We start from the raw sequence: 26,263 nt of genomic DNA, 5'->3' as shown, positions 1-26,263 counted from the left end.
AGGAACCTCTATTAGTCCTTTGAAAGAGTTACTATCTTTTTTAAGCATCTGCCTTAATAGAAGAAATAACCAAGACATGGAAGGGGACAGACTAGTTTATAATCTATTAATTATATAATTCATGTATAGACCCAGTGGCATTTGAATATAAACTTTGGTAAATCAAAATATTTAGTGGCTACAATTTGCCATTTAAAATATCATTAGTAGAACTGATAATAAACTCTTGCTTTCCTGCACCAAATTGTATTAGGCACTTAGTACATTTTGGGTGATTGTAAAATATTTTACAATAGAGTTATTTCTTAAGTGTTTTTAAATAGTATTGATCATGAAACTTTTTGAAATTTACCATCAGGCCAATGGTGGCAGAGTCTACATAGAACTATGCTTCGTGGTGTTCTGGGGAAAACCTTTCGACTTGTTGGCTATACTATTCAATATGGCTGTATAGCTCATTGTGCTTTTGAGTACGTTGGTGGTGTTGTCATGGTAAGTTTTTATGTTCAAGAATATTCATCTTAAATATATACTTTTTTTCAAATGGAAGGAAAATGTGTTTTTCCTTTTATTATAGTTGAGGTTATTAATTTAATGAATAAAATGTGAAAGTTAAAACAAAATCTTTCTAAATATTGGAATAATAAGAGAGTGTGTTTGAATTGGCACTGATAGAAGATATAAGGAACATTACTTAAATATTTTCTGTATTCTGTTTCTAATGGGCACAAAAGGTCCTTTTGAATAGTATAACAATAGTCGTTACCATTTATTGAATCCTATTTACTGTGTTTCCGGATATGTTTGATGTTTTACACTTACTAACTCATTTAATGTTTTACACTTCTTTGAGATACTTATTAGTAATCCATTATACACATGAGGAAATGAACTGAGAAAGCTTAAGTAATTTACTTGTTCCAGGTCCCACAGTTAGTAAGTAACTTGAAATTTCAACACATATTTGTCCAGTTTTCAAAATTCCAGCTCATAACCACCATGTTTAACTGTAATTAAAACAAATTAATAATCTGTAATTAAGACAGATTATTCTGCCTAATGTCTATATTAAAATGTTAAAGTTGCTCCCTATCCCCAACTAATACTTTTTCTTAATACTGTATTGGGAAACTACAAACTGTGGCTTTTGATTCAAGCCTTTTGTTGTGTAAATGAAAGAATAAATTGATTGACCAGCCAGTCAATTTTTTTATTGTTGTTATTACTGTTTTTTTTTTTTAAATTAGGTTTACTTTATCAGATTGACAGTCACGTAACCTCCAGTTAAGGTGGAGTAATGGAAATATATATATTTAACTGAAATTTCCCTTCTTTTTTTTTTTTGGAGACAGGGTCTTGCTCTGTTGCCTGGGCTGGAGTGCAATCAAGTGATCTCAGTTTACTGCAGCCTCTGCCTGCTGGGCTCAAAACAATTCTCGTGCATCAGCCTCCCAAGTAGCTAGGACTACAGGTGCACATCACCGTGCCTGGCTAATTTTTGTATTTTTAGTAGAGATGGCGTTTCACCCTGTTGGCCAGGCTGTGCACGAACTACTGGCCTCAAGTGATCTGCCCACCTTGGCCTCCCAAAGTTCTGGGATTGTAGGTATGAGCCACTGTACCTGGCTGAAACTTGCCTTCTTGATTTTTTTGTAAGTTAGATTGGTACTTCCAAGGTAGCAAACAAACTGTAATTGTGTTTCCTCTTATTTCTGCCTGAGTAGGAACTTTTGAGTAAAAAGTTTTATTTACAAGTAGAGTAAATAGAGACTGTCGTATTTAGATTTTTAAAGTGGTGATGATAATTTTTTCTGATTCTGAGGTAGAGGTTGAGTGTCCCTTACCTGAAATGCTTGGGACCAGACGTGTTACGGATTTTAGATTTTTTTGGATTTTGGAACATTTGCATATACATAATGAGATATTTTGGGGATGGGACCCAAGTCTGAATACAAAATTCATTTATATTTCATATGTACCTTGTATGCATAGCCTGAAGGTAATGTTATACACTGTTTTAAAGAATTTTGTACATGAAACAAAAATTTTGACTGCATGTTGGCTATGATGCATCACATGGGGTCAGGTATGGAATTTACCATTTGTGGTGTCATGTAGACACTTAAAACATTTCAGATTTTAGAGCATTTAAGATTTCAGATTTTTTATTAGGGGCACTCAACCTGTATATATCAAGATTATTGTTTTGAGACATACAAATAGGAAAATCTTTAATTGCTTCATTGTAAAGATGGGGTCTCTTTAGGTTGCCAGGTTTGGTCTTAAACTCCTGGCCTCAAGTCATTCTTCCAAAGTTTTGGGATTACAGATGTGAGCCACCATGCCTGGCCATGAAAATCTTTAAAGTCCATCTCATCATGCTAGTATTTCTCAGTAAAAAATTTAAGTTGCATCCCCATGAAATGAGTAAGCTATTCTCTTGGAAGAGGAAGATGAGCATAAGCTCATTGAGAATAGTATAATACCATTTAGTAAATCATCATCATGTTCACTGGATTATATCTGATAGTAATAAGAAAATGTATTATTCTCCCATTCTTTCAACCAATATGTATGGTTTATCAATTTTGTACCAAACATTGTTCTTGGCTTTGGTTATATAGCTGGGAACATGAGAGAGATCTCTGCCTTCACAGAACTGACATTCTATAGGGTGGCCTAAATTTGGAAACATAGATAATATTGTTTTATTCAGGCATTATAATGTGAAAGCAATAATCCATTTATAATGTATTTGTCTATATTTCCAGACTTAGTGGCTACTCTAGAGTTGAACTTATTTGAGAACTGCCAAATTTTCATGAATCATCCCCCAAGCTTTAAGAACATTTGCTTGATTTTCTTTCTTTTAAGCTTGCTTAAATGATTTATGTTAAATTTAAAGATATTTTGAATTTAGATTACAGATTACCTCTCTTTTCAGTGTTCTGGACCATCAATGGAGCCTACAATTCAAAATTCAGATATCGTCTTTGCAGAAAATCTTAGTCGACATTTTTATGGTATCCAAAGGTAAATTTCTGTCATGGATATATTAAATTTACAGTGAAAATATACACACACATCATGTCTTTTCTGCAGTTCCTTAACTTTATCTTTAAAAACTCTTTCATAAATAAACATATTAATAACCAGCTAGATAAAATTTTGAGTCAAATATTTTCTTTCAGTTTGAGAAATTTTAATAGTTTCTCAAACATATGCAGTCTCTTGGGTCATTGTATCTCTTGCATCATTTTGAAAAATAATTAGCAGTCCCTTACAATATACATGTAAGCTTAACTTTTTTAATTAGGCTTTAGAATGTTTTGAGTTAAGAACTGGGAACTTAGGGATTACATTACAGATCAAAATCAATGTTTTTGTTCTTTAATTTTAAAAATAATCCTGTAGTTCTATTGATTGCTATCTTTACATATAGTCTATGATGACCATTTGATGGTTTTTATTTTTTTTAATTTTCTGATATACATTTTTTGAGATGAGGTCTTGCTCTGGCTCCCAGTTCTGGAGTGCAGTGACACGATCTCAGCTCCCTGCAGCCTCAACCTCCTGGGCTCCAGTGATCCTTCCGCTCAGTCTCCCAAGTAGCTGTGACTACAGGTGTATACTCACTGTGCCCAGATAATTGTTGTAGTTTTTGTAGAGACTGGGTTTCGCCCTGTTGCCCAGGCTGCTCTCAAACTCCTGAGCTCAAGCAATCTGCTCACCTCAGCCTCCCAAAGTGTTGGGATTACAGGTGTGAGCAACTGTGCCCAACCCATTTGATGATTTTTAGATTACATCATTGTATATGGCTGAGAACCAGGAATTGTATATATTATGAGTCTCCTGATTAATTATGTCAAGTTGAATAACTGGGCAAATATTGTTTGTCACTAAACCTTTTAAAGTCCTATTTCACGGAAGGCTGAGGCAGGAGAATTGCTTGAACCTGGGAGATGGAGGTTGCAGTGAGCTGAGATCGTGCCACTGCACTCCAGCCTGGGTGACAGAGCAAGACTCCATCTCACTAAAAAATAAAAAAAAATCCTATTTCAAATGGTGGTTCCAATCCTTGCGATACCCTTTATTCCAATTAACTCTATGAGAATGATTTCTTCCAAATGAATGTCAAGTATTAATAATTTAATATATTTTCTAAAGAGCACCTCTCTGATACCCTAAAATTTTGAGTCCATTTGTTTTTTATAGTTCTGAAAAAAATCTATGCCTGCTTTCATTTCAGTAAGCTACAAATTTGATTCCCTTGAGCTAGTGTTTAGTTTATGGCATATTAAGCAGGTTTAGGCACTTCTCTTTCACTATTCACCTTTGCTATAACCTATTTCACATTACTGAAAATTGTTAAGAATACATTTCTTCACATTTACTGATCTTTCACCAGCCTTAGATTCTACAGATAGAAACTCCCCTGGTCAACCTGTATGGTTTGGCATGCTCCCTAGGTAATTCTTCTTCAAATCTTTTACCCGTAACAACTTCTATATACTTAATTGTAGATATAGGAATTATAAAATAAAACTTATATAATAGATTGTGTTGTTGCTCCCTTTTCTTTTTAACTTATATCAAATTATCCTTATATAGCCTTTGAATTAACTGGAGACCTAGCCTCACCGTAGCATGAAACCAAGCATCTGTGTTCCATGCCAGTGACATAATTTTATTCACAATAATCCTTGGGCATTCTGAATGAGGAGCTGAACTTGTTGGCTGAATAGTTTTTGAATACACAGCTTGATATTTTTAAAAAAATTACTCGTTGCATTCAGATAAGTGAAAGAAATAACTACATTCAGTAAATGAATTCAGATTCTTTGAGGATCTTATTTTGTACCCTATTCATCCAGGTTACAGGACAGCTCAAAATCTGGCATTTATGAGATATACCAAAGTAACTTTTAGAGCCAAGGTAGCCAGCTGGTAACTTTTACTTAAGAAATATTACTGTCCTGAGTATTCTCTTTCTTTTACCCACAGCACAGAACTCAAGATTTCAGGGGAATCTTTGACCCCTGGCAAGGTGTCCTGTTGTTGGCTGCCTGTTTCTAAATGTAAAATAATCTTTCATTTAGGCAAGAATAAAAGTTTGCATATCTAGTATCTAAAGCACATGGATGTCTCTTCAGTCAACTGCACAGAACACTCAACCTTGAGACAGTCAGATTTTTACTACTGCTTATTCTTTCAACAAATAGTAGTGAGCACCTAATTTATAAGATGTACCATACATTATAGAGAATGTTAAGATCAATGAGATAATTGACACTAGTTTTCAAAAGCTTACTGTGTAGTAGAATAATAAGGATGTTTATAAATATAAATGAGAAAATTTTTAATAAGCTTCCTTTTAAAACTATTTGAAGGAGTTAAGAATCCAAGGGATATGTATTTTGATCTAAACGCTATGCATATATCTAGTTAGACTACCAGAAATAAAGTTTATTTAATACTACTTTCTACAAAACAGCACAACTGAATTATGATTTCTATGTTGCCATTCGAGTGCAAAGTTTGTTTTAAGGGTCATATTGATTATTTGATCAAAGAACTTAAGCTTCATTAAACACCCATGGAAAAACGTCTCTTCCTCCAAAGCTACCCAAAATCAACTTTGATGGCGTGTTACAATCTTTGCAAATTTGTTCATCTGAACAGATCCACTGACATGGTTCTAGTTGGTTAGAAAGAAAATACCTTTATCCTGTTTTCAAAAGAAGGCAACACTATGTTGCCCCCAAATTATAGAATGTAATGATTTGCTACCTTTCAACTCTTACCAAGTATAACCTCAAGAGATCATCATTGTAAATACTATTTCTGCACTCTCTGTAAAATTTCTAATAAAGACGGTATCTTTTATTCTCTTATATAAGAATGTTTCTTGTGAATTTCTCTTTGATGTAGTTGTTAGGGAAAATTTTGTCTTACCTCCCAAGCTAAATGTTATTTTATTAATTAATGATTTCCATGTAACCGGTCTTAATTTCTTCTGACTTGGCTTTCAAAGAGTTTAGAACCCCTTTTAATGCGTCTATAGAGCAGTTATTAGGTTTCTGATTTCATCATCATTTTCCTTTTATTCTTATGACTTTTAATATTATTTTGACGTATGCTTCATTAAACTGTTTCTGGAACTAGGTACAATTAATAAGCAAATATGTTAAATCCTTTTAAACGTGTGTCAACAGAATTCACATATTGCTCGTTTTATGCAGAAAGAGTATTGTGTTCTGTTTGACTGTGGTCATTAGTCCTATGTTCTGTCTTCTTCTTTTTCACTTTTTAGGATCTTTCTTATTTTTTATTACCAGATAGATTGTCAGTTCTTCCATAAATCATGTCTTCTATATGTAATCAGACCCTTATTGGTTTTATATGTTTGATATCTCATTTTATTTTTCAGAGTGTATATTTAGGCAGCTTTTAGCATTTTATTTTGTTGTATCTTTTGATTTTTTTTCTCAAATATAAGTTCTTTTGATATGGGTTATAGGACTTACATGCTATCATTCCTCAATTATTTGAGTTCTAGGGAAACATGGATGATGTTTTTACCTTTTTAGTGTGCTCTAGAGTCAATCAGTGCTACTGGCTGGACCGCAATATTTATTTACTTAATTTGTTAGTATTTATATAGAATTGTGTGGAGGGTTTTTTTTTTTTGTCTGTTTTGGTTCGTTTGGGATTTTTCTTGGTTTGTTTTGTGTGTGTGTGTGTGTGTGTGTGTGTGTGTGTGTGTGTTTTTTTTGGAGACATGGTCTCAGTCTGTTGCCCATGGTGGCACGATCTTAGCTCACTGCAGCCATGAACTCCTGGCTTCAAGCAATCCTCTTGCCGTATCCTCCCAAAGTGCTGAGATTATAGTTGTGAGCCACTGTACCCGGCCTATATAGAATTGTTTTTCCACAATTTTGGTTCTAAGAATTTGGACACAGGAGTAAAGCATACTGGATACAATGCAAAAAGATAATTCTTATAGAATTATCTGAAAGTTTAGAATCTTCTGAAATTATCAGAAATTTTAGATAGCCTTTTTATCACTCTTATTGTTGGATTCTCACCCAAAGTATTCAGTCACAAAGGTTCTCAAAGCCAGTAAATGTATGGAAGAGTCAGTATATGAGAGGATAAAGGTTATGGCTTTGTTTAAGTTGTCTTATAAAAGTATTAAAGCAGTGTCATGCATGTGTTTTTGCTTAATAAATAATACAGACATTTCTTTGACTTTTTCCCCTCAGAGGTGACATTGTGATTGCAAAAAGCCCAAGTGATCCAAAATCAAATATTTGTAAAAGAGTAATTGGTTTGGAAGGAGACAAAATCCTCACCACTAGTCCATCAGATTTCTTTAAAAGCCATAGTTATGTAAGTAACATTTCAATTATGTTATTTTTGGTGTCATAATTGATTAACATTAACTGAATGCTGACAGAAGAAAATAATATTTATTCATATTTTGAATGTAAGAAAAAAATGCATCAGTAGAATTTAAATGTTTATATCAAGAACAATTCAGCCATTATATTTCATATATTTTAGTTACTTTTAAAACCCTACATAAACACCTTAGTAATAATTGTTACAGGCAAAATTTACCAGTGGATGTTAAAATTATTGGACAAAAGTTTGAGGAGAAATAGAATTTTGCATAATCTGAAAGTATCTCTCCCAAAATATTTATTACAAAGGGAAAAAACCTTAGAGGTGAAACCTGTCAGGCACCACTTTAACTGAGTTATCTTCATCATCATAACATGACATATCAACATAATGTAGCCTCTGGATTGAAGCACCAAGAAGGGCACTTGTAGGAAAAAAAAGTTACAACCTCAGTCTACTCATGAGAAAACATAAGACAATATCAAATTGAGGGTCATTCTACAATATAACTGACCAATACTCTTCAAAAATGTCAAGGTCATAAAAAACATGGAAAGATTGAGGCCCTATCATTGATTGGAGCAGACAAAGGAGACATGATAACTAAATGCATTTGGGATCCTGGCTTAGAAAGATTTTCCACTATTAGTGGGAAGTCTGACAAAATCAAATAAACCCTATGGTTTATTTTTTTAACATCCTATTTAAATTTTGATAATCGAAATTCTGTTTATTGAAATTGTATACAACCACCTTGCCTGTACAGCTAGAAAAAGTGCAAGAACAGTAAAATGGAAGAATGAAAAGTAGATAGAATGTGTTAGCTCCTTTCACCAATCACATGGCTTCTTTAACAGAGCTTATGGGGAAGAGGTGGCCTTTTGTTTACTCATCATATGCTCTTCTTACTTTAATAATTATAGCTTAATTTTCTACTTTACTGTAAATCTTCTGTGTCACTATCAAATTATTAATGCAGCTGTTTGTTAACTAACATTATCTCTGTATTCATCCTCAATGTAAACACATAATTGAATAATTACAATGTCATCATAAATTTATTTTGAACCATAATAGCCTCTGGTTGCCGTATAAGTAAGTTTGACTTTTAAATAATCAATCTTATTTATTTACCATTTGTAATAGACTATGGTTCAGCTGTACAAGTGTTCTTGATATTTATTACTACAATGCTAAATACACAGTAATTGTTAACTTATGGTGATAACAGTGTTAAAGATGATAGTGTGCTGTCAGGTAACATATTTTTCTACTATTGCTTTCATCATGGACACTGTATCCTCTTCTCCTTAAAAAACGTTGATTTTCCATTTAGTTTCACCTTCATATGACTATTAGCATTTCCTGAGATATTCTAGTCACTTCTAAATTACTTTAGCATCATGTGTGTACTTGAAACCAGAAATGATATCAACAGACAGAACAAATAAATAGCATCTTCTATGTATTTAAATACCAAATCATCGTTGTTGATTTCTTTTTAAGAGTTATTACAGGAGGATGTCTGTACAAAAGGATTCAGATAAAGTCTCTGCTAAGTAATCAGAGAAGATAACCAGCACTGTAAGATGTAAATTTTTTAAATCTTCTATTCAAGGAAAATATTCATTGAATTTTGTTTTTGTTTTTAATTGACACATAATAATCGTACATTATTTATGGGGTATAGTGTGATGTTTCAATACGAATATACATTGTATAAAAATGAAGTTAGGATATTTACCATATCCATCATCTTATGTATTTTTTATTTCCTTGTAGTGAGAACATTCAAAATCCTCTCTTTCAGTTTTTTTTTGGTTTTTTTTTTTGACATGGTCTTGCTCTGTTGCCCAAGCTGGAGTGCAGTGGCACGATCTCAGTTCACTGCAGCCTCCTCCTCCAGGGCTCAGATGCTCCTCCCACATCAGCCTTCTGAGTAGCTCCTTCAGCTGTTTTGAAATACACAACACAACATTGTTAACCATAATCACCCTACTGTGTGGTAGAACACCAGTAGGGTGTTCTATTACCAAGTTTTTATATGTTTGATAAATGTACAAATTATATGACATTGCCATTTTGTTCCAGGTGTATTCCATTCACTTTTGTTGAACAAATTTATAAGTATACAGTACATCATTCTAATAATCTTGGTCAGCACTTATTTTGTGCTTCCTCCATACTGTTGAGAATCTTTTCAAAGGTTAACTTATTTAATTATCACAACAGCAACCCGATGAGTAGGTAATAGTACTTTACTGATAGGTAATCTAAAGAAGGAGGCTAAATAAATTGCCTAATTTCAGACAGTGAGAGGGAGAATTAGGATTGAAACACATATAGTGGCTTCAGAATCTGTAACCCTCACGATGCCACTACTACTTCTTTCAGAATACCCTTTGCCTATCTATTCTGTTCCCATCTCATCAAATTATACTTACTTTAAAATGTATTTGTCTCTTATTTTTTAAAAAACACAGGGAAGTATTTCTGATCGGGGCAGTATTGGTTCTGAAAGAGAAACCAGTGTTTTTGAGAGTTTCTCCCTTGCCAGTTTTTCTACGCTGGGTTAAAGTCCTAAGAATTGTGTAGCTATTACAGAACCGCTTTAGCAAATGTGTTCCATTAATCAAGGTGATTTATAACAAAATTTCATCAAAGTTTGAAGTGCTCTGAAAACATAGCTAAAATGTTCGCAGGGTCTACCCCTCTCGTGTGTCCCTTTTTTTAGCTATCTCAGAAGCACACTGATGCAATATTTTATGAAATGAGTTTCTTCCCCTTACCTCTGCATTCTGTAAGAAAAATCATTGTTGTTTATAAGATGAAGATACTGCTATTCATATCTTGATTGCGGTGCTTAATAAAATGAACAATATTAAAATGTTTTGAATTCCAGGCCAAAAAAGTTTATTCTTGTATATAGGTGCTTCAGAAAGCAAAACACCAAAATTGTTCATTGGAACCTAGCCTGTAGAGTTTAGCATATCAAAGAAATAGCATTGTTTGTAGGTTGGCAGAAAAGAACATAAACAAATCACTGGTTAAGTGATGTAGTGATGTGGGGTCATTTTATTCTTTCCAGAGTTCTTTTTTGTTTGTTTGTTCTCCATTCCAGAGTTTTAAAAGACCACATGGCAAGCAACGCTTATGAATCAGCTTTATTTTTTACTGTTAGGTATTTGGAAACTAAGCAGTCCCTATTAAGATGCTGTTGCTGGCTGGCCGCGGTGGCTCACGCCTGTAATCCCAGCACTTTGAGAGGCCAAGGCGGGCAGATCACCTGAGGTCAGGAGTTTGAGACCAGCCTGCCCAGCATGGCGAAACCCTGTCTCTGCTAAAAATACAAAAAATTAGCCAGGCGTGGTGGCAGGCGCCTGTCATCTCAGCTACTTGGGAGGCTGAGGCAGGAGAATTGCTTCAACCCAGGAGGCGGAGGTTGCAGTGAGTCGAGATCGCGCCACTGCACTGCAGCCTAGGCAACAGGAGCGAAACTCCATCTCAAGAAAAGAAAAAAAAAAGATGCTGTTTGCTTTGCTTATTTTGAAGGTACTGAAGCCAATAATTCTTTCCTGGGGTTGTGTATGAACTGAGCATTGGCTACTGTAAAGATATGAGATTAATTTGTGACTCTCAAAAGAAACAAATTGTCATGAGCTCAAACATCTTGAGTATCTTGCCTTTCTGTATATTCTACAGGAATTCCTCAGTTTGCTGCTAGAAGCCACTGCTTTATCAGAAAAAATAATTTAGTTGGAAGTAGGAGCATGTAGCAAATAAAAAATAAACAAAATCAGTTGCCATTCTCCTATTGGTTTGCACAGCAGGCAAAATGCAAAGTAAACCTCTTTAATTCCCTCAGGGAATGTAGCGCCAGGGCTCAGAAATACACTAAAATTTTGTTATAAAGCCAATTAAAAGAAGAAGAAAACCACTTCATAATGTTTACTAGTATAATATTGTGTGATAATCCAGGACTATGCTTTTAATCCATGGGGTAACTATGGAATAGTTAGGCATTTTGAAATATAGTAAATTCCTATCAACAAACATGTTGTAAAATCTGCATCTAAACAAACTCCCCTGACACCACATCCTCCTATAGGGAAGAGTTGTGTATAGTTACTCCACTCTGAGCTTCATACTATTTTTTCGAACTCATTCCAGTTAGACTTTGGTCTCCACCACTTCATTGATGGTTCTTGTCAAAGTCCCTAATGACTTCTCTTGTTGTCTCTCCAGTGATCAACTCTCAGTCCTCATCATACTCGACCTATTGTTAGTATTCGAAATAGTTGTTCTCAAAACCTGGTTTCACTTAGTTTTTGGGACACTGCTTTTTCTAGGCTTTTTTCCTATCTTTCTTCTGAATTTCCTTTACTGGTTCCTCCTCATATCCAAACATTGGAATGACCTTCAAACCCTGGAGTTAACTAAAGGTTCATATTTTAAACTTCTGTTGTTTATCTACACTTATACTTTAGCTGACTTCATCCTGTCTCATGGTTTTATGTACAGTACTTTTTAACTTACTCTCAAATTTATATCAAGTATAACCTCTTCCCTGAACTCCAGAATCATTCTAATTGTCTAATATCTTCACTTTAATGAATAATGGTCATCTCAGACTTACTGTATCCAAAGCTAAAATCCTGATTTTCTTTCCCAAAATGGCTCCTTCCATACACTTCCCATCACATGGGGAAGAAAACCCCATGCTACTTGTTCAGGCCACAAACCTTAGAGTTATCCTTACTCTCCTTCTCTTTTACCCTACATCCAATCCCTTAGCAAATCATGATTATACCTTCTATATATAACCAGAATCAAACCACGTTTTGCCACTGTCACTGCTACCATCCATTAGTTTGCAAGATAAACTCATCTCTCATTTTGTTGCAATAATTTTTGAACTGTTTTCTTTGCTTATACCCTTCTGATTTTCTGGCTTCTCTGCCCTTTCCGTTGATACTCTCTACACAGCAGCTAAGGTCATCCTTTTTGATGATGATGCTTTTTAAGAGCAATTATGTTACTATTCTGCTTAAAGACAACAGTGGCTCCCGATCTCACTTACAGTAAAAGCCATAGGCCTTATGGTGGCCTGCAAGACCCTGCGTAATCATTTTCCCTGCTGCCTTTCTCGTAATTACTGTGTCATTGGAACACAATCATGCCCATTCATTTATCTGTTGTCTGTGTTTGCTTTCTCTAAAATGTCAAAGTTGAATAGTTGTGACAGAAACTATATGGCTTGCAATGCCTGGACTATTTCCTATTTGTCCCTTTTCAGAAAAAGTTTGCTGACCCCCTGATCTAGAGCATAAGATTCTTGATGACAGGGACTCATTTTAATCGCAGTTGATTTCATATCATTTCAACTGTGATTTGGCAGCTAGTAGATTTTTTAAAATACTTGAAGGGTGGACAGATCTAGATATGTATGAATAGGGTGCTAGTTTCTTTTCTACTTCTGCTCCTTTTTTTCTACTAGTTTCTACTGCAAACTTGCTCCGAAGTAAATGCATGATGTTACAACTTCTCAGAAGATGTTCATGGAGCCTACCACCCTGCTGATCTGGACAATCTGTGGTCATTCTAGTCTTCATAGACTTGTAAGCTAAGCTATTTCCAATGGTAAGACTACCTGACCACCTTACACAATGGCAGGTGAAAGTTGTAGAAAATACTGGAATGTTCTTCTTACTGTGTACCAGGAGAGCAGAATGCTGATTAAATGTTTCTTTTCCTAAGTGACTGCTATTTAGGACTGCATATTTTTCAGGCCTTTCTTTAAGCAGAATAAAAATTCACCAGGCTGTGAATTATCACTATGGAATACTGAGCTTAGTTAAGATTAGGTTTCCTAAAGGCTCTGAATTGACTTATCACTGTGGAATACTGAACTTAGTTAAGATTAAGTCTCCTAAAGTATTGGGGGAATTGAGGTATGCTGGGCTTACCTTGTTCTCATTTTGAAGGAAGCTTTGGTGCCCCCGAAATGCTGTGGTGGTTTTATTACGATGAAAGCTAAGTTGCCCTTGCAACATTCATTGCCTGCTAATTAGGTTGTGTGGTAATAAGAGTTTCTGCGTTTCTGCAGTCATACATGTGCCTTTTGGACATATTTAGCTACTATACAGATAATTTATTCTTTTGGTCCTTTTATTGGTTTATTGGCTTAACAATGGGTAAAGTTGTTACCTGGAATTTATAAATTTCTCCTTCTAGGATTTTCTGTGGTTGTTCATTGTAAAATGAAGAATCATTTTTTAAATCTTTCAATTAAAATCTTATTTATTGAATTTTCATGTCTTAAGCATAGTAGCTACCCTGTATTGAGAATAGACACATTAATAGAATATGATTATGGAAATTTCAGTGTATTCTGTGGTTAGTGTGGTTAGTGCATAGCAGTCTTTTGCTATTGTTACAGGAAACAAATCTGTACTTACTAGAAAAATCATGTTTTTACTTGGTTATCTGAGGGCTACCAAAGATATCTGGCTATTTAATTTAAGGGTTTTTGGTTGTCTTTGATACCATAGATGTCAGCGTTATACACAAAAGGTGAAACACTGTTCACCAAATAATAATCCATTACCACAGCAGAGTGATGGGAGGTGAATAAGGAATGTAGTTATTTCTTACGTTTTTCTTTGTGAATTGTAGAGTATGTTAACAACGTCATCATTATTACTGGCAGAAATGTAAGAAGTAGAGACAATTTTACATTTCAGAAAGAACTGATTAAGTGTTATCAGGATGTACTGGTGGTATAGTGTATTAAAAGGAGAACTTGGAAATGTAACAATATGGCAATAATAAAGCTATTTTGCAGTGTATTAGAAAATATTTAAATAAAACTGATGGACAACCTAAGAAACAATCTTACTAATTAGCATTACAAAATGGTCACTTTATATAGTTAACACTAATAGTCCTTTAATGTGTACTGTGTATTTAGGTTATAGTTCGAATCCCTGAATATTCTAAATGCTGTCTTTGTTTGTTTAAACGTCATTTCCCTTAGCTAAAAGTCAACCATCTGGTCTTCTATTACCACTTGTATTATAAACAGAAAAAAGTACTTCTCTGTAGAGAGAGGAATCATCAGATTGAAAGGGCTTGTGTATTATAAGCTGCTGATATACTAAATCCTTATGTCATTTAAATAGAAGAACTGCCTAATAATGTCACTTATTACAACTAGGGTATCTAAACAAGCGACTTGTTTTTTGCAGACTATAGTGATAAAAACCTGTGCTACACATCCATTTCTCAGCAACGGCTCCTAGGATAATCAATCATGGCATACTGCTAATGCCTTGATTGCAGCTGATATGGAGGAAATATGTTTACTCTTTTGCTAAAGTGAAGTTCACTGCGGAGGTGACGTGACTTTTTCATTCTATAGCTAACACAATTCTGAAGATAAATTTCACTCATTGTTTACAAGTCTGAAGTGTTTTTGTTCAGATGTCAACACTAAAGAATAATCTTTGAGGCTCCTCGACTTAAAGTGTTTTCTGATGTGTTCTCTGAATATTTTCAGAATAATTTGAGCTTAGTTTAACAGTAATATGTAGTTTATAATAATCTTATTTTATAGTAGTATATTTTATTTTTATATGTTTGAAAAGATGTATATATGAAGATCAACATTTCTGTTGAAAGAGTAACAGGTTGTCCTGAAATTTGTATGTGTTGCTCACCTAGAAATATTTTAACCACTCAAAAGTTAGAAGGTTAGTGCCATTGATATGAATGTAGAGAGGCAGGATACAGTTGAGTAAAATGAAAACATTATATGTATTTTTATCTGCAAGTTATCTGGGACGTCTGTACTTTAAAGTTGCTTAAAAGTCATTTGCAAAAATTAAAGAACAAAATTGTAACACAGGTGTTCAGTGAAAGCATCTGAACCAGACTGCAAACTCTGTTGGTAGTAAGGAGAATATATTCCAAGTGTGATGTGGCTTCCTAATCTAAAACAATCTTTTTTATTTATTTATTTTTTTCCTTCAGAGACAGATTCTCACTCTGTCGCCCAGGTTGGACTGCAGTGCACAATCTTGGCTCACTGCAACCTCTGCCTTCCAGGTTCAAGCAATTCTCCTCCCTCAGCCTCCTGAGTAGCTGGGACTACAGGCGCTTGCCACCAGGCCTGGCTAATTTTTGTATTTTTAGTAGAGGCAGGGTTTCACCATATTGGGCAGGCTGGTCTCGAACTCCTGACCTCAAGTGATCCGCCTGCTTTGGCCTCCCAAAGTGCTGGGATTACAGATGTGAGCCACTGCGCCCGGGTGCTATAACAGTCTTTACTAGGTCTATTGGAAAAACTGCTGTTGAGTAGGTGAAATATATTCAACTCCCTTTTGGAATAAGCAAGTAAATGAAGTTTTGATGTTACCACTTTGGGTAATTAAAATTTGACAGGTTTTTGTGAACAACTTAATCTTAGCCCATAAAAGTATTCTCACCAAACCAAACAATTCTCTACTTAAAACAAGAATGAAAAAAAGGAAAAACAGATACAAAAGCCGGTATGCATATTATAAAATGGCTAAAGATGTTAAATTAGCAAGAAAATATTGGCATTACAAGTTATTGTACTGCCAACCTGGACGTTAGGGCGTTTTCCTCCTGGGACAGAATTTTCATAATTACTTTAAGAAAATGTATAAATCATTTAGTATGGCACAGCTAGTGCTTGTATCCAACTAAACACAAATGCAGAGCTAACAAGAAAAGGAGACTAAGCAGTATTTAACAAAGTACTTACAATTATAGGCAATTTAAAATTCTTGGATGCAACTTAAGATTCTCATCTACTTTGTGTACATTATGTATGATTCTTGAAAGCAAGAAGGATTAGAGAAACCTTCTGTTGTCTAAAGAGACTTGAAATTTGACCTGACTTCCCAGTGTAAGGAAAGTCAAAGTAGGTCTAGGGACAGACTGAGACTGATAATGGACTTCTGACCCCACACCAATCCTAGCACTCACACATCTTCCTTAATGAGGCTGCCTCAGAAGCGGCCAGACCACTGGACTTGGGAGGGGGGACATCTAAGGGTAGACTGGGAGAGAAGACTTAAATAGCTTTCAGGAGGCTATAGGAGTATACAAAATTTGCCAGACATTAACCTCTCAACTTTCTTTTTTGATGTGTGCATTCATTAATTCCACAGACACTTACTGAGCACTTACTTGAGGGCCAGTACACGTTAGGGTAGTCATCTTTACCCCCAGCAACACCAATAGGACTTTCTGAAATAATGGAAATATCCTGTATCTGTGCTGTCCAATATGGTAGCCACTAGGCACACATGGCTGTTGAGCACATGAAGCATGGCTAGTGTGTCTGAGGAACTGAATTCTTAATTTTATGTAATTTTAAAATTTAGATAGCCACATATATGACCAGTGGCTGCCATATTGGACAGTGTAACTTTAGGAGGTTATAGTTAAGTTGGAGGAATAGACGAAATTACAGTATGATATAATAGAATTAGGCACAAGGTGCTTTGATAAGACACAAGGATATTTATCCAGACTGGGTTAGATGGGATTTTTCCAGAATGGGAAAGTGAAACCTGAGTTGAAGTTTTAAAGGGTAAGTAGGAGTTAGTCAAAGAAAGCAGCATATTCTGAAGGCCTAGAAGTAAGTATAGCATTGTGCTTTTGGGGAACTGCCAAAAGAAAGAGTTCCAGTGTATGGCACATATAGTAGGAGGGATGAGTAGTAAGAAGAGATAAAAATGAAAGGTAGAAGCCAAGCATGGTAGTCTGTTACATGGGAGGATGGCTTGAACCCAGGAGCTCAAAGTCAACCTGAGCAATATAGCAAGAGCCCATCCCTAAAAATAAGAATTAAACAAAGCTCAGTTCCTTTTGTGTTTCAGGCAGGGGAATAACATGATCAGGCTTAGTTTTTATTTAGTTTCTGTGGGGCCATTCTGATGTTAGTGTAGACTATTAGAGGATGGCTAGGATTAGGAGAGCCTGGAGGCAGAGAGACCAGTTAATAGGCTGTGAGTGAGGCATAACTGAGATAATAACATCGAGAATAGAAAGAAGTACAGAGATTGCAGAAAGATTAAGGAAATAATCTAGACAAGATTAGATGCTGGAAGAAAGGGAATTGAAGGGCTTAAAAATGACACCCAAGTTGTTAGTTTTTGCCACAGGGTGGGTGGTACAATAAAATAGGGTTGTTGGGGGAGATGTTAATTTGGGAAATGGAAAGAAGATATATACAATTTTGGACAAGTGTAGAAGTCTACTAATAAGATTAAGGTAGATTATATTTTGAATTAATACTGTGGCAATTAAATTTTATAGCAAGTAGCAAAAAAGTACTGCTTTCCCCAGATGGTATCTGGATGCTTTGCGATTCCCTCTTTGATGTCCATAGTCTGTTTTTGTCTCCTAGTCAAAACAGTGTTTTGATGCACTTAGCCCTAGATCATTCTTATACTTTTTAAAGATCTTCAGCTATTCTCTTTGTATTGTGCATCATCACTAAAAAATGCCGTCTGTCTCGTGCCACTGCACTCCAGCCTGGGCAATAGAGTGAGACTCTGTCTCAAAAAAAAAAAAAAGTCATCTGTCATCCACCTGCCTAATTTGCAATTTTGTATTCACAAACCTAGATTTTATTCTAAATAATCTGCTGGGCTTAGTACATTAGAGTTGTGTTTTGATGAGTAAAACACAAGCAGGAGAAGTCTTTGTCAAATATATTCAACAATGCCTGTTTTTAAAAAAATGCATCAGTAACATCAAGTACAAAAATACCTACATATTTAATTTTAATCATTTCTTTTTTGAAGTATGGCAACCTTTCTACTGGTAATCTATTTCTAATACCCTTTCAGATATAAGTCTGTTTTTCTGGCCAATCTCTATATGAAGCAGCTATGCACAGCAACAACAGGAGATTGAAAAGAGCTACAGAGATTCATCTGTAGCAATAAATCCATATAGGATGAGTTTGGATTTGGGGAAGAATTAAGTGGAGTGCCAGGAATAAAACTTTTGGTGGAAACATATCAGTACATACTGTGTACAGTATGCATCTGATTTAACTGTTCAGAACTGTTTTTCTGAGAGCATGAGAAAACTCATTATTGTAATACTTACCACCATTTTCTACTACAGTCTGAAATACCCTTTGTTGAATTAAGTTGGGCTCATCCTTTGGAAGGAAAGCAAGTATATAGATCAAGCTGTATTAAAGTGAAAGTGCAGAGATAGTCTTAGAATGAGAATATAAAGTGCTTCTTTTAAATCCGAATCTCAAAATAGTAGGTAACATTGTATTTACAAAGAGACAGAGGTAAAAGACTGGGACAATAGTATTGGGAGGTGTGGATAGAAAGGCCTATAAACTGGCTTCAGTCCCAACCCTCTTCTCCATCTCCTACATTCTGACTAGTTGGTAAATGGTTCTGAAGAAGTGGATACTTGATAAGGGCCTAAGCATTCAATATTTAATAAACATTGCTTGATGAGCATGCCCATTTAAGTTCGAGACCAGCATAGTGAAACCCTGTGTCTACTAAAAATACAAAAATTAGCCAGGCGTGGTGGCGCACGCCTGTAATCTCAGCTACTCTTGAGGCTGAGGCAGGGGAATTGCTTGAACCCAGGCGGCAGAGGTTGCAGTGAGCCAAGATCATGCCATGGCACTCCAACCTGGGCAACAGAGCAAGACTCTGTCTCAGAAAAAAAAAAAAAGAATAGAAATGTTAGTTCTTACTGCTAATCCAGGATGATTTTATCTTAAAAACTGAATTTCATTAAATTAGGTGGCATAATTGATGTGGTACTTACTCATAATTAATGTACATTTTTAATTATATTGGATTCAAGTCAAAGACTTGGGTAACACCAGAGCTATATAATTGAATATAGTGTAAAAGAAAATAACCAGAAACATAAAATAGCAAAGCACAGTTAACTTTGCAGAGATCTGGGTAGACTGCCTAGGAAACCAGGGACAAAGAAAGCCCAATAGACATAATTCACACTGGTAAATGTGGCAGCTGCTAGTAAGTGCTCTTACTGCTTCCTGGGTGCCAGGAGTCTTGTTTCATTTGGTTCTCATAGTATTTCTGTAAGGTATTTATTAGTCTCAGTTGTATAGATGAGGTTTAAATAACTTGCCTGAGGTGCTTAACTAGTATGCAAAGCTGTATTTGGAACTCAGGACTTTGTGTGACTGAGTGGACTGTATTTTTAACCACTATCCTAAACAACCCACCAGAGGTTACTATTCAGGCTAGATGGAGGTATTGAGAGCTTAGGGAGGAGATGAAAGCTTATCTTGCAGTCGCCACGAGAATGAGCATGTCAAGCCTTAGACTAAGCTTTAAACCTACTCAGCAGGGAGAAGCTCAATAATGAAAGAGAAACTGTTAGTAAAAAGCATACCCCTTACTCAAACCCCAATGCTATAGGTGTAGCCTACTGAAACTTTTGTGTAAATTCCTCTTTGATGATGACTGGCTATGAATGTAAGGTGGCACCATTTTTAAGGGAGGAAGGGCAATAACAGTTCCCAGCAATGATGTAGATAGGATAGCAATGAGGCTGAATTTTAAAAGGGAGAAAAGGAAGCAGGACCGTATAGAAATAGTACGTATTAAAATAGTCAGTGTATTAACTATTCTGTGCCTGGTCCCTACAATCCCTTTATTATGCATCTAGCATTTGGAAACACTTCTATCAGGACTCCAGATACTCCTCTACCTTAATTAGGTCAGGTAGACAGAATGCAGGCAAGTAGTTAGGGCGAGGAGAATGACACTGAAAATAAGTAAAACTGTTCCTTCAGTTTGCTTTGAGAGATACCCAGAACTGACATTTCAGACACTCGCATTTTTAAAAATTAAAGATTAATGTTTTCTCACCTTTGTGTTCTAAAAGTCTCTTCTATTTATTGTATCTCAGAATTTAATTATTCACTTTTTTACATGTGTTTTTGTTTATAGCTTCTGCTGGCACTATAGGAAGGGTAAGCAATGATTTACTGATGGTGCTTCCAATTTTGCTGTTACATGACTCAAACAAATTGGGTTTTATGAGATCTTTTTAGAACAATATTAATAAATTATTCATTTTCAAATATTATCTCTAGTAGTTCGTGTGCATAGGATCTTAATATGGCCACACTTTGGTTACATAAGTCATGATTAAGCAGAATATACAGTGGCCACATAGTAGGTATAGTAACTTGATACTGCTTTTTTGTAAGATAATAAGATAAAAAACAATTACATAGTATTAATTATTGGACTAAAATGACATCTTTTGAATGTACATTCATCATATAGACTTTTTTCATAGGCAAGGGAATTATGCATTTTATAGCCCACTGATTATTCCATTAGACACAAAATAAAATCTTTGAAACACATGCAAAATGAAATACTTTTGAGACTAGAGTATCATTGATCTATCACTGTCATTTGTTTTTACTAAATAGAAGCAAAAAGACTATCTGATTGCTTTCATAAATGTGTGCTCTTTTTCTTGTACATTACAGGAAAATGAAAAAATCATTAAAAAAAGGATTCTAAAAACTTTGTTCCTCACCTTGCCTCATAATTTTGTTTGTTTCTTTCATGACTATTGTTTTGTTTTCTTTGTGGTCATTTTACAACCATTAAAGAAGTATGAGCAATAGGTAGGGCCAACGCAAACCCTACCATTGCTGGTTGTAAACTATAAAATACATGGCAAATAAAGTGTTAATTAAAAATCAGTCTGTTCTTAGGATTTTCTGGTTTTTGAAACTTTTGAAGGTCAAACATCTATTTTTTAGCCAGAACTTTTCTTAATTAGATGTTATTTGCCTAATCAAATAAATGAATTTGATTACAGTTTAGTAAATGTGTTATTTGATATTGTGGACTCTTTCATCAGATTTCACTTGAATCAAGAAAGGTAACACCTGTGTATTGCCTCACAAAAGCCTCTTTTGTTAAATGGACACCCACAGGCCATGAGGCAATTACATTTGTTGTTTGTGCTAAAAAGAAGGCACTTAACTAGACCTCAGTAAATATAGCTGAGAACTAGAGGCTTGATTCTTTTGTCCAGCCCTGAGATTAGGTTTTATCATAGCTCAGGAAGTAAACCTCTGACGTAAGAAGGAAAAACAAGAATGATTTAAAGGTCCCTTTAATGCCTTAAAATTTAGCTGTAAAGTTAGCTATATCTGAGACACATGGAGAAATTCAGGTTTGGGCAAAATTAAAACAGTTTGTGGCATTCATGAAAACATATATTCATATATTCAGTCTTATGCATTCATTCAAAATGGCATAGCATATTTACAAGAGTACAAAATTAATCCAACTTTAAAGTTTTGATTATGAGACATGATGAACAAAGACATAGAATTAGGGATTTCCATTTTGGGCCATTTGTAAAACATTTACTAAATGTGTTTATTATAGTGGTTTTCAGCCTAAGTTGTAAAGTTATAGCTTTTAAAAAAACACATTTTATTATCTGTCTCTGTGAGCACAAAAAAAGGAAAGAAAAATACATGTTAATCTACCATTTTATCCTGTTCATATTTTATTATTATAATATTGCTATAGAATTCTTTTTTCTGTTATCTGGTTTGAATTTTCAACTTACAACTAGTAGGTTAATCTAACAGACAATAACTGTGTTTAAAGTTAGAAAGAAAATGTTCTGTTCCTTGCCTCATTCCATATCAGAAAAGTCAGGGGTTGTGTTTTAGACCCAAACCAAAAAATGTGTTTTACTGTATGTTTGTTTAAATGTGTTCTTGGCTAGAGTAATATTTTAGTCATCTGTAGACTTGATGACAGTACTATGAAGTAAATGACAAGTCATTTACTTGTACTATACAAAGAAGCATATCCTACTATATGGATTAGAGGTTAGGTTAACTCTTTCCACACTACCAAAGACAAAAAAAAAAAAAAAAAAAAGCCCAACCCCGAAACGCCTTTTAAAAAAATTCAACAAGCTCCCCCTAACCTGCATCATGAAGGATGATGCTCCCTTTTTTAAAAGTAGGAACATCACCGAAAGGGTTAAGCAGTTTGTATTTTAAGACACACATACACATATATTTCTGTGTATATTATATATGTATACTTTAAGTTACTTAAATAGTATGCACTGGTCATAAAAATGTATATTTTGAAATATATATTTTAAAAATTTTACAATTATACACACTGCCCTGCAACTTATGTTTTCCTCTGGCTATCTAATGGAAATCTTTCCATTATTTATGTATTTATTTTTACTGGCTGTTTACTAATATATAAAAGAAAGATATTCTATTTAACCTCTGCCTACTGAGGAACATTTATACCATTGCCAGTCTTGAGATGCAGAAAATACCATAGTGAATTTCCTTGTTTGTACATAATTGCCTGATGAGTTTGGCAAATCTTTTCCAGAGACTTTGATAGGGAAAAGGTAAAGCAACATAAAGGAGACTCCACTGAAGGGGATGCAAGATGGAGATGCCAAAGCACACTTTACACATCAAAAATTTTAGTCTTCACTGAAATGATTCTTTATATTGTTCCAAGTATGCTAAAAAAGTATTTTAAGGCCGGGCGCAGTGGCTCACGACTGTAATCCCAATACTTGGGGAGGCCGAGGCGGGCAGATCACTTGAGGCCAGGAGTTTGAGATCAGCCTGGCCAACATGTTGAAACCCCATCTCTACTAAAAATACAAAAATTAGCTGGGCATGGTGCTGCATGCCTGTAATCCCAGCTACTCAGGAGGCTGAGGCAGGAGAATCGCTTGAGCCCGGGAGGCAGAGGTTGCAGTGAGCCAAGATCGCACCACTGCACTCAAGCTTGGGCAAGAGAGCAACATTTTGTCTCAAAGAAAAAAATTTTTTTTAAATTATGTAATTTGAACATCTGCATCTGGCAGTGATGGAATAACTGGTCATGAACTTGCCCTCCTGCCATAAACAACTAGAAAACTGGACAAAAATATGTGAAACCACTGTTTTAATACATTGCATAGCAGGCAGTATGAAACTGATTCTTGAGAGAAAGGAGACAAAGTAAGCCTCTACTTGCCCCAACTTCTGTCTTAAAGCAGTTTTCAGATAACAGTGTCAAGCAAAGCACAAGTGGTCTTGTTGAGTTGAGACAAAGATTGGGGTACAGGTATGCTTAAGTGGTTGGGATTTATAAATCCGACTACCAGGGAGCAAAGAGCTAAAGAAAGATCTCCAGAAATCTACGTAGATATTCCCTTGGCTTTTGGGCTCAATACTAAATTGTGCCTGCTTATGGTGAAACTTAAAGAGACTGAGGAATGAATGACTACTGGGGAGCTGTAAGCCAAAAATGTCCCAGAACTCACACAGAGCTGAGAGACATGTGTTCTGACCAGCCAGTGTGGACAGATCTTATTGATATTCAGAACATTCAGTAGAGACTCTGGAAAAATCAAGCCTTAGTAGTAGGACTAAAATAGCCCTTAGAATAAAATGTAAGATAAAGACCCAACCTAGCAGGCTTATAAACAAGGCTTGAAAGGAATAAGGTGACTGCCGCTAACTTAACTACCTCACAGAAACCAGACTCCCTCAACATTCAACACTCTATAAAAACAGACAACAAAATCTACTCAGCAAATGAGTGTCCAGTTTAATCAGAAATTACCAGATATGTGAAGAAGCAGGAAAATGTAACACATAATCAAAAGTAAATCAGTTAAATAGACCCAGAAATGACAGAAAGTATGGAATTAGCAGAGAAGCACTCTAAAACACCAATTCTAACTATTTTTGAGGATCTAGAGGAGATGAACATACTGAGGAAATAAATGGTATAAGAAAGAACCAAATGTAATTTTTAGAGCTTAAGAATACATTTGGTGGTCTTTACAGTAGTAGATCAGAAACTACAAAAGATCTGGGAATTTGAAGACAGCAATTAAAAGTATACAAACTGAAGGAAAGGAAAAAGTCTGGAAGAAAAAAAAAATGAGTAACCCATAGGACAGGTCAAGCAGATTAACATGAAGGCTATGGATGCCCCAGGATAGTGGGTAGAAGAGGTGATCTATACATTTTTTTCCAATTTTGTTCAAAATGATAAATCAGAGATCCAAGAAGTACAGAAAGAAGTTCTGGCCAAATACAAAGAAAATCAAACCAGGGAAGACAGAGAAAATCTTAACCAGAGAAAAAATATATTACATACAACTGAGAACAAAGAATTTCTGCTGATCTATTATAAAAAACAGCAAGGAAACAAAATGAAATCTTTAAAGTGTTAGGTGGGGAAACACTGTCAATCCAGAATTCTGTATTCACTGATAAGGATGAAAATACACTGTTGCGAAATTCTTTCCTTTCTTACCTTACATGAAGTGGTATAATATGTGAAGATAGTTATACCTTAAGAAAAGGTGGACTGTGATTAATGATGCATATTGTAAACCCTGGAGTAACAACTTCAAGAATAAGATCTGTATTAAATATGGCAACCGAATAAAAAAATTCAGAAAAATCCAATAGAAAGGACGAAAAAAGGAAACAAAAACAGATGCAACAAATACTTCACATCATGCACAGAAGTTATCTCAAAATGGATCACATACCTAATCAAATCTAAAGCTATAAAATTTGTAGAATATAGTATAACATGTTCATAATCTGGGGGCAGGTAAAGATTTATTAGGACACGAAAAGCACGAAACACAATAGGAAAAAAAGTATGAATTGGACCTCAGCAACATTAAAAACTTCTGCTTGTCAAAACATCATTTAAAAAGATGCAGCCTGGGAGAAAATATTTGCAGTCCCATCAAAGGACTTGTATCCATGGTAAATAAAGGACCAGCAAAGGTGCCTGCTTTAATTTTAAAAGATCTGTACGTAGAGGTTTTCTTGTTTTATAGAGATCTTGTTAGATTAAAGGTAACATCAGTGATGAAGCCGTTTCCTTGATTTGTGTACTTTACATGAAGTGTTAAGTCTGAGATGTAATTATCCCTTTACTGTAAATGCATGCATGGTCATTAACATGTATAGATTTCAGGTAACGAGGAGTTAGCGTGTCTCTTATTTGAACCTATTTCTTTTTCCTTGACTAAATATCAAATTTAGTACTTCACAGGTTATTTTAAGTATCAAATGAAAGGCTTCTGGTGATATGTTCTAGATTTTTTTTTTTTGGAAGATTCCTTTCTGTAGTTGTTAATTATATTACTCCAGCAATGGTTGGGCACACTGGCTCACACCTGTAATCCCACCACTTTGGGAGGCCGAGGCGGGTGGATTGCTTGAGGTCGGGAGTTCAAGACCAGCCTGGCCAACATGGTGAAACCCTGTCTCTACTGAAATAGAAAAATTAGCTCGGTGTGGTGGTGGGCACCTATAATCCCAGCTACTTGGGAGGCTGAGGCAGGAGAATGGCTTGAACCTAGGAGGTAGAGGTTGCAGTGAGCCGAGATCACACCACTGCACTCCAGCCTGGGCAACAGAGCAAGACTGTGTCTCAAAAAAAAAATTACTCCAGAGATGATGCCACTAATTTGAAAGAAACTCAGGTCATAACTGCTACAAAAGTGACCTAGCTAATGGCAGTTATCATTGTGCTTTCAAAGAATTTCTATTTACAAGTATTTAACCACTAGCAAATATCTGAGTTCCACTTTCGGTTTAGGTACTGTAAATAATTAAAATCACCTTTTAAAAAGCATATGGATATAAAAGTAAATACTGTATAAACTAAAAACTTTGTGGAACATAATAAATATAAAAAGACAAAAAAATAGATTGGGAAAAATATTTGCGATAAATGTATTCATCTTGTCT

At 35.1% G+C, this 26,263-nt stretch overlaps 1 protein-coding gene across 6 annotated transcripts in view; it reads left to right on the top strand.

The window, feature by feature from the left end:
• Positions 1-26,263, top strand: part of IMMP1L (inner mitochondrial membrane peptidase subunit 1) — a 98,837-nt gene that overhangs the window by 46,727 nt on the left and 25,847 nt on the right. For all 6 annotated transcript variants that reach the window (XR_004033572.1, XR_004033571.1, XM_030828770.1 and 3 more), the window contains 3 exons: positions 359-492; positions 2,945-3,033; positions 7,266-7,392. Coding sequence is in view for 4 of the 6 variants with exons in the window: in XM_030828770.1 (XP_030684630.1) it covers positions 388-492; positions 2,945-3,033; positions 7,266-7,392 (321 nt within the window). In the remaining 2 variants the exon portion in view is untranslated. The remainder of the gene's footprint in view (positions 1-358; positions 493-2,944; positions 3,034-7,265; positions 7,393-26,263) is intronic.

The sequence above is a fragment of the Nomascus leucogenys genome, chromosome 15, assembly GCF_006542625.1.
Source record: "Nomascus leucogenys isolate Asia chromosome 15, Asia_NLE_v1, whole genome shotgun sequence".
Lineage (NCBI taxonomy): Eukaryota > Metazoa > Chordata > Mammalia > Primates > Hylobatidae > Nomascus > Nomascus leucogenys.
The sequence above is the reverse complement of the archived record's forward strand: the minus strand, read 5'-3'. Positions and strand labels throughout refer to the sequence as shown.